Source organism: Cryptotermes secundus, unplaced genomic scaffold, assembly GCF_002891405.2.
Source record: "Cryptotermes secundus unplaced genomic scaffold, Csec_1.0 scaffold682, whole genome shotgun sequence".
Lineage (NCBI taxonomy): Eukaryota > Metazoa > Arthropoda > Insecta > Blattodea > Kalotermitidae > Cryptotermes > Cryptotermes secundus.
In genome coordinates, this window is record NW_019730110.1 from 40,861 (window position 1) to 50,283 (window position 9,423).

Here is a 9,423-nt window from a genome sequence, read left to right on the forward strand (position 1 = left end):
GCTGTGGTAAATCACAATAAAGTGAGCGATATCACATTGTTTTGTTCTTAGAACAACAATTTAATGAGAAGTACGAACTAACGTTAATGCATCAGTAAAAGTGTTGAAGTGCCCTCATATTACTTACATTGCTTAAGAAGTTTATTTAAGATGCATGGCTGAAAATTATTAGAGTAACAAGCATTAAGTAAACGTTTATTAAATATGTGTGATGCAAAAAAAAACAGTTTCACTAATTCAACGGAGTTAATGTAAGAAAACCCTGGGCAAAGAAGAGGTATTTAAGCTACTGTCATGTTAAAAAAATAGCCACATAAACGAAAAAGTTGCAACTTTAAATAATGATTTATCATAATTCCCTATATATAAAATAAATCAATGTAGTATTTTTTTTTTATAATTTGCATTCATCGAATATTATACAGAAGATTAAAGCAAGGATCATTAAATGGGTGGGACATGTAGCACACATGTCAAAGAAGAGAAATGGATACAAAGTTTTGGTACACAAATGTGAAGGAAAGAGACCACTTGCAAGAATTAAGTAGAGATGGGAGGATAATATTAAAATGGATTTTATTGAAACAGTACTGGGGAGCGTGGACTGATTCCACCTGGTTCCAGATAGTAATCAGTTGTGCACTCCTGTGAAACATGACAACGAACCTTTGAATTCCATATAATGCTGTGATCCTGACTAGCTCGACAACTATAAGCTTTTCAAGAAGAACACTGTTCCATGGAGTTATTTAGTCATCATTATAACAAGATCTTCCGGGTTATGGAGCCTATATTTTATTTAAGATAGCTGTAATTCAGACTATGACCGTATCTGTGGTCTAGTGATCAGAGTTCCTGGCTGCAGATCCAGAGGTCCGGGTTCGATTTCCGGCGCTACCAGATTTCCTGAGAAGTAGTGGGTTTGGAACGGGAGCCACTCAGCCTTGTGAGGATAACTGAGGAGCTATTTCAAGGAAATAGCGGCTCCGGTCTAGAAAACCGAAATTAACGGCCGTGGGGATCCGTTGCGCTGGCCACCCGACACCCTCTATCCGCTAAGTTGGCACTAACTTCGCCGACAACCGGCCGTCGCTAGGTCGGTATAGTTCGCTGGCGGACTAAAACCACGGAGTTTTTTTTGTTTGTTTGTAATTCAGACTTTATGGCCCCTGGAATGATAAGACGGCAATGAGAAAGGAATTAAAAGAATTTTGAAGAAAGGAGCCCGGCTTAATTAAAACGACACCTGCAATCTGGTAGATAGTTAGTTGGCAATTTGTGTATTATGGTTACAATTTCTGGCCCAGCTATATTATTGGTTGTACTTACTTCCAATGCCAAAACCCGAATATAAAAGGGAGCATTGTTTTATCCAGCTGCTGAAGCATAAAAGAGTTTCCTGTCTCGCATAATAGCGCCTTTCTGAATGACCTGGATATGACTCATGTAGAACACTGTACAGTCTGTTAAGGTATGCATCTTTTTCCTGTTTGTTTTAATACTTGTCTCTCAACTCTGAATCAAGACTCTTAAAATAGTAGTCCAGCAGTCTAGCCGCCTGCTTGGCAAGGAGCCCACATCTCTACCCTCTCTTCTTTACCGCCAGTAACCAAACACACAAACATGCTTCTTACATATCTGTTAGTCTGCCTCCTTTCATTCAGTGTTTAGTACACATGCCAGGCAGACACACAACACGTGAACTCACACAACAGACGCTATGTTCCTCACAACAAGTACCTAGAAATAATTAAGTTTTATACCTCATTATATTTTCCACTATTTCCTAACTTCAAGAACTGAATTATTTTTAATGACACACTATCAAATGTATTTACTGTCAAAGAAATGTTTCAGAATTTGTTCTAAGAATGTGTTAACATTTATTAGTCAGTGCAACAAACATTTAAACAAGTGACTCAATATTGCTAAATTCGCACTGTAGTGATGTAACAAAACGGTTTTATTATCTTTCATTATTATATATGTGTAAATTCTTATTCAAACCAACTAAACATAAGAGTGGGTGCAGCAGTTTCCATCATGCGGCTCTGGATATTATTGGTACTTGGTGTGTGCTTCAGTACAGGTAAGTCTAATTTCTTTAGGATAATATTTAGATTTTGTATCTCGCAATTATGCTAGAACTGTCCTGGGTTCATATGTTTCTAAAATTCAGTATAAAAATTTCGTCAGTTTCAAATCTAACCCATTTTCTGTCACTTTCATTCTATCATTTATTCACATGAACTTGGACCTTATGTGTATAAGGGACTTGGGTTTAAAACTCTGGTCACCAGTAAGAAGGACAACATAAAAAGTCTTTATTAAGGGCATATGATGACTTAAGTCCTTTATACCAATAAGATGTCAATATTTCTGACTTCAGTTCTAAGTAGTGTGCTTGTAATTTTCACCATCTAACTGCTATACAGTTTAATACTGTGTGAAAGGGGAAAGAAATATATACATATTTCTAAAATAAAAATTGATAAACAANCTTCTTTCTCATTTTCAGTAATTAAAATGGCTGCTTCCAAACATATTTTCACTCCCAATTATTGCACACAAATCTTGTCAATATTGCATAATCTACCAATTACCTACTTCAGTAGTTTTCTGGAATTAAAAAATCATGGAATCAATGACCGCCTCTGCAGTCTAGTGGTCAGAGTTCCTGGCTACAGACACAGAGGTCCAGGTTCAATTCCCGGCAGTACCAGATTTTCTAAGTAGTGGGTCTGGAACGGGGTCCACTCAGCCTCATGAGGATAACTGAGTAGCTATTTCAAGGAAGTAGCGGCTCTGGTCTAGAAAACCGAGATTAACAGCCATGGGGATTCGTTGTGCTGACCATGCAACACCCTCTATCTGCAAAAAGTTGGCACGAACCTCGCTGACAAGCGGCGGTCACTCGGTCAACATAGTTCGCTTGTGGACTACATGCCACGGAGTTTTTTTTTTATTTTGGTATCATCATACATCTCCCAACTCAAAATAAATTCAAAATTCTAATTATTTTTCTCGTTCTCGCTCAGCTTCAATAACCTGCATATGTTATTATTACAAAAATCAGTTTAAAAGGATAAAATGATAGATTTGACATGTTTGGGCAGACAAGAAATTCATACAAAACTTCGGAGAACCACACACTAAGACATCACTTGGAAGAATTAACCAGAGACAGAAGGATAATATTAAAATTACCATGAAGATAGGAACCTGATTAAATTGGTTGAACAAAGGCGCCAACGATGTGCTTTTGTGATAATGAATATTTCAATTCTATAGAGACAGGATATTTAAAAATAAACAATGAATTAAGGAAGACCCTGTACCATATGGTGAATTACTCAGCAATGAGCCTGTTACCAAACCAGTTATGAAAAACTTGGGGATTTTTCATTCGAGTATGTCGAAAGAGCATACACATTTTTATGACACATTTATTAAATTGCATTTTAAAGAAAAAGCAGATGCAGAGAGGAGTCAACCAGATCAGGAGAAGGTGCAGTGGCAGCTGTTGTGAATGTGGTAATGAACCCTGTGGTTCCATAAAACGTGGGAGGGCTCTTAACCAGTTCAGTTTCTAAAGAAGGAATTTGTTTCATCGAATTGTAACAATTGTCATTCAACATAGAATTTTCCAACTTACTAATTTAATTTGTGAACTCTCCCAGGTTCAAGACAGTTGCTGCCTCAAGAAAATAAAATACATAAATAAAGACAAGCTACAAGCAGAACTGACCCTCTGCCTATGCATTATGCCTCAGCTAGTGTCACCTCCCCATGCAGTGTTCTCCCCAACTGACCAGACTCCTTTTATATTATCTCACCTGGAGATTCAAGGTGCATCAACGAGGTTTAAAACAGATGGTGCCACCTTTGGGTTCATGACCCCCCAGTATTTTATTAACAAGAATACTACCATACTGATACACAGGCAGTTCCTGTGTATTTATAAAGTGAGTACTACAGACAGGAATCAGCTGCTTATGTAAATGAAGAAGGTTAAGTAGTGTTAGATACATTCAAAACTTTGAAGTAGATGAAGATGAACTGCCAGCACCTTACGCCAACGAAAGAACCTTCTGTACCCATTGGATGGCAGGTAGGTGGGTTCCAGAGCCAATGTGAATGTGGAAGTGAAAAGAAAGGTTCCTGCCACTGCTAGGAATAGCACCCTCATCACCCTGCCTGTATCCAGCCACTTTATACACTGAGCCACCCAGGCTAGAAATTAAATAAACTAAATAAAAAATAAAATGTATCACATATATAATAATTGTATTACTGACTTTACCCACAGCAATAAAATGCAGATTTCAATATCATTTCATCTGTCACAGGGTATTTCAGTATACAGGTAAGTTACTTATTCTAAATTTTGTCTTAATTTTAATTTAAGGAAAATATAGCTCTCCATAAAGTTAGTATACCAATGATTCAGAAATAATGGTTATAGGAAAAATACTAAAAATGTACATGTAATTATAAGATGGAGTCTGGTCAAGTCTGAACTTAATACTAAGATTAGGCTTTCACACTTCATAGAATATTATTAAGATAATCAAAACAAGGATGATGAGACAGACCGGGGGGGGGGAGCGCGCAAAAAACTCCGTGGCTTTAGTCCGCAAGCGAACTATACCGACCGAGCGACCGCCACTTGTTGGTGTAGTTAGTGCCGACTTTAGTAGATAGAGAATGTCGCACAATGAATCAGCATGGCCGTTAAATTCGAACAGATGGAGCACACATGAGCGATATGCGAAGTGTGCACAAAGTTGCAGTCAAAACACCTAAAGTGAAGGCCAAGGCACACATAGGGGAATAATATTAAAATGGATCTTAAGAAACACAGGACATCTGTCAACAAATAATATGTCATACCTATAACAAAAGTCGTTAAACAAATGTTACATGATATGACATGCTTTAAATAATTGTAAGATTATCAGTTTCAAGGTTTTCATTGCCATTATTGTTCAGACTGCAGTCTTCTGTGTGGATACCAATATGCTGCCTCCAAAACGTTGGCATCCATATATGAGACTACAAGCCCATCAACCCAAATATATCATGAGACCATTTATTTCCTTTTTCAAACAAAAAATTATTTACTTATAAGATTATGGTTGGTTGGTTGGTTGGTTGGTTGGTTGGTTGGTTGATTTCCAATGGCTGCATGTGGGATCATTTAACCCATTTTGCTTCTTGCTTCCCAGTAGAGAGCACTCAAGTTCTTGCTTTGTTGCATCTTGAAGAAGTTTGCACTTTTCTTTTGGGAAGCTTTGCCAGGTCTGTTGCTCATTTTGCACTACCCAGGGGACACACACGACTCAAAGAATGTCACGGACACGAGCAACTTTGTACCCCCCAGATAAGATCATTGCCATCATAATTAACAAGTATCAAAAATGTGAAATATCTCGATCTGAGACAGAAAATTCATTATCCAATTTCTAAAGCGATCTCTTTTATGAGTACCAATAACAAAGGAGAATACCCTAGCAGATAACCATATTACCAAGAAGACTCTTCTGGGATGTTTTCGAGGACCTTATGCACCAGACTACATGGTGTCACATTTCACAGCCCCACTGCTAAATAACAGTATATCATCCACAGTTTTCTGTTAAAAAATAAAACTACTGAATCTAAATTTTGAAATGAATGAATGCACCATTATGTTAAATGTATCTGTAAATAATACATCTTTAGAAAACTGATAATACATGACTGTCCTGCTAAAAATCACACGTTACTGAGGAGTTTAATTGTGAATATCAAAATATGATTTATATTTACAACAGGTGTCGATGAAGACGACATGAAAAAGACATATATCTGTCCACCAGACTTTGTTCGTAATGGTAACAGTTGCTATTTCTTCAGCACTCATATGGCAACATGGCAAGAGGCCCACTTTGCATGTAAAGATAAGGACAGTGAGCTGGCAAGGTTGGAAAAAGGTTGGGAAGATCGAAACATGAGAAGTTACCTCAATAAACCTGAGTTAGGTAAGACTGAAAATATTTAAATAAACTAATATCTAACTTACAATTAATATGTTGCTGGACATTATCCATCATCTTGTCTGTTCTTAAAAAACCGTCTAGTTTCTATTAAATATTCTATAAAATATTCTATTTTAAGAACAGACAAGATGATGGATAATGTCCAGCAACATATTAATTGTAACAATTTACCATCATCACAAACTTTTAGATCTTAATATCTAACTTGTCAATACATGAAGTGACTAGTTATAATGGCCAGTTTTGGTTTTGAGGCATGGAACATCACACTGATTAAATAACAAAAATTAATCATTAGCCAGATATATTGATCCAATGGAAAGAATTTGCATGGCTGGTGCAGATGATGGTCCTTGAGGCTTTCTCTTTTCTGCCTAACACTGTATTTCCCTCTGGCCTGCTTTAGTTAATTCAACCATATCAAAGCACCTGTCACTAGCAAAGGATATCATGCGGATATCAGTAACAGCATTCTTGTGAACAGAATGGTTAGACTGGATGGTAAAAGAGGACATACACTGAAGGGGGGAAGCAAAACAGCTTGATGGAAATCATGGGTGAGGATCCATGGAACTTCTTCCTGTAGTCTCATCAAAGTGGAGAAAAAATTTGTTCAACTAGAAAATTTATACAGCAATACCAAGAAACTTGTTTGCTAATTCTGATTTAGAAACATGTTACAGGTACAATTTTCCCTTGTTATAGAGCATTCATGCTCTTCCATTTCTTTGATGTGCACAATTTCAATAATCTTTTTTCTTATGTGTGAAATATTCACACAGTTTAACAAATTTGCAATCCAGAATTCATGTGCTGTACAGAATAACATAAACAAACAGTTTCATTTCCTTCACAACTAAGTATCACCAATCTCATTGCAACCAAAACAATTAAAAACCCTCTGGATTTGAAACAACTTATGTGGAAGAAAAAGAAAGATTGTTGGGGGGGGGGACAAGAATATTCTTGTGATCCATTCCAAATTTGTTATAATGTTAATGTAAAAAACTTGTGGTTTATAAATTATACCCAATATGAAATTTTATCTTAGCATAGGGATGAAATGTGTCTCCAACATGGCATCTCACCTCTACATCATAATTAGAGTAAAAAAAAAAAAAAAACTGGACAGTAAGGTCCACACTTGTATTCGGGAGCTGTATGATTTGAATCTTGGACAGCGAGGCCAGCTATCCTGACCGAAGGCTTTCAGTGTTTTCCTGTCTCTCCAGGTGAATGGGGGGACAGTACCTGGATTACACCACAGCCGCTTACTTCCAAATCCTTTAAATTTGTTATTCATCAGTCATCCTACCATCCAACACTATACCAAATGAATGAATGAATGTATAAGGGGTGGGCCTTCTTGGCCCTTGCACCATGACCACAGTGATCTATTGTGCCTTAACACTATACCAAAACTGTCCTTCAATAATCTGTGATAAACATTAAGATTGGAAAGTCTTCTCATTTGCATGTGTGGATGCAAAGTGGAAACTTTTTATCCACAGTCAGTGTCAATCCCATAAAATGACAGACTGTTGCCACTGTGTACATAAATATAATTTTTCCTTAAAGATGTCCTCAAATGCTGACAGATTTTAAGTGTAACTTCTTAAAACTTAGATGAGTTGAATCATATGACAGTCAGCTGCTTTCCGCTTGTCCTCTTCCACTTCTGTTTCAAATGCAGCACATTCAAAATCCTGTTTTTGTGGAAACAAAGCTGACCAGTAGGTAAAATCCCATTGTGATGGCATGGCAGTGAATGCATTAAACAGTTCTATATGTAATAAAACAAATGCCATCATGAATGCAACAATTTATTTAGTTGTAGTTCTTTGTCTTTTCTACCTCTACACTACATGTTTCGGCCGCAACCAGCCATCATCAGGTGTATTTTTCACTACATAGCTGTCACACTGCACACAATCTAAAATCTATAACACCAGCCTGTCAGTTTTGTTTAAAATCTCGCCAACATACGCTCGTCAATTTGATTTCAGAATTCTAATTTAAAATTTAAAATTTGTTATAACTTTTAAAATTCAAAATTTTAAATCACAGGGATACCCGCTCTGTGTTCACATGTGCTGCAGCAGCTATTTCTTATTTTCAGCACCGTTCATGTATGATTCTGTGCAGGCTCCGTGTGTGTGTCACTGCTCATTTTTAATACGCTACTGTATTATGGCATTTGTATTATCACATACAGAAGTGTATAGTGCAACAGGATGCTTAAATATAATATAGCATTAAACAATGCCTGATAAAGATTCTGTTCTTAAAGTACATTCTGAAATATCTACAGTAGTTTGGAAATTTTCTGCACATTGCAGCCCGTTTAGAACGCTGGATAGGAGGAATATACAACTGGGAGACCAAACGATGGGTTTGGGGAGCAACGGGAAGACGTCTCAGTTACCAGGGATTTTCTCGCCGTTCCCCGACAGAAGACCCGAGCTGGCACTGTATTGTCATGGATCCACTCATGATGTACAAATGGGGAACACGGAGTTGTGTTCATCGCAAACATTACATCTGCGAAAAGCCTTTGCAAACGGTAATGGTACCAGAAGACAACACACTCAGGCAACACACTGTAAGGCGGTCACACAGAAGACGAAGACCCCAGTTACAACAAGTTCGGCACTAAAAGACTACTTTAAGGTTTAAAGAAGTAAAATAATTAAATGATGACATTGAAGCCTGAGTATTTTGAAACATGATAGGAACTCTTCAGTAACATTTTTATCGTATCGTGTATAAAATAAGTTTTGATACACAGATAATTTGTTAGGAAGTCCATATTAGCAGTCCTCATAAATTATACCACATACACACTGCCCTAACATGTGTAGTTCTTATATGGTCTAATATGTACTATGACATGAAATTCAATACATCTACGTGTAATCAGTCTGTTATTGAGTTATAACTATAAGTGGGATCAATAAAATATTTTTCTGTACAGTCATTTATATCAGGAATCTACATCGGTGAAAATGGTCACAAACAGATAGGTAGTGCCAAAAAAAAGTCTGTTGCTGTCTCACGCTCTCAGTGAAGAAGGGGAAATTTTGCATTTGTTCAAGACTTTATCATACACACGCTGCAGTGAATTTGCTGGCATCAACACGAAAGATGTTTATATAAAAGGTTCATCTATTTTTAAGTACGAACAAGTATGTGAATTTCTTTCTGCTGTTTTCCATTCAGTTCGCCATATTGATAATTACTGAAGTTGAATCAGCAGTAAATATAGGGCCACGCCATAGCTCAAGCGGTTAGTCGCTGACTTCCCACTGCGGCGGCCCAGGTTCGATCCTTGGTCTGGTCAAGTGGGATTTGTGGTGGATAAAGTGGCACTGGGGCAGATTTT

General features: G+C 37.2%; 2 protein-coding genes across 3 annotated transcripts in view; one reads left to right on the forward strand and one right to left on the reverse strand.

The window, feature by feature from the left end:
* Positions 1-9,423, reverse strand: part of LOC111866202 (HIV Tat-specific factor 1 homolog) — a 47,498-nt gene that overhangs the window by 24,053 nt on the left and 14,022 nt on the right. The gene's annotated exons all lie outside the window — the stretch shown is intronic.
* On the forward strand, positions 1,460-9,018 carry LOC111866203 (natural killer cells antigen CD94-like). 2 transcript variants are annotated; one of them, XM_023854930.2, is made up of 4 exons: positions 1,460-2,089; positions 4,310-4,366; positions 5,817-6,023; positions 8,381-9,018. In XM_023854930.2, the coding sequence occupies exons 1-4, from the start codon at positions 2,044-2,046 to the stop codon at positions 8,695-8,697; spliced, it is 627 nt and encodes a 208-aa protein (XP_023710698.1). In that variant the 5' UTR covers positions 1,460-2,043; the 3' UTR covers positions 8,698-9,018. The 2 variants fall into 2 exon arrangements, with proteins under 2 accessions (XP_023710698.1, XP_023710699.1); XM_023854931.2 differs by lacking the exon at positions 4,310-4,366 and having other exon boundaries at positions 1,470-2,089.

Excerpts from the sequence above, each read along its gene's own strand:
- LOC111866203 (XM_023854930.2), top strand. The coding sequence starts at position 2,044 with ATGCGGCTCTGGATATTATTGGTACTTGGTGTGTGCTTCAGTACAG. Across the intron at positions 2,090-4,309 it reads TGGTGTGTGCTTCAGTACAG|CAATAAAATGCAGATTTCAA; the intron begins GTAAGTCTAATT and ends CTTTACCCACAG. Across the intron at positions 4,367-5,816 it reads CAGGGTATTTCAGTATACAG|GTGTCGATGAAGACGACATG; the intron begins GTAAGTTACTTA and ends TATTTACAACAG.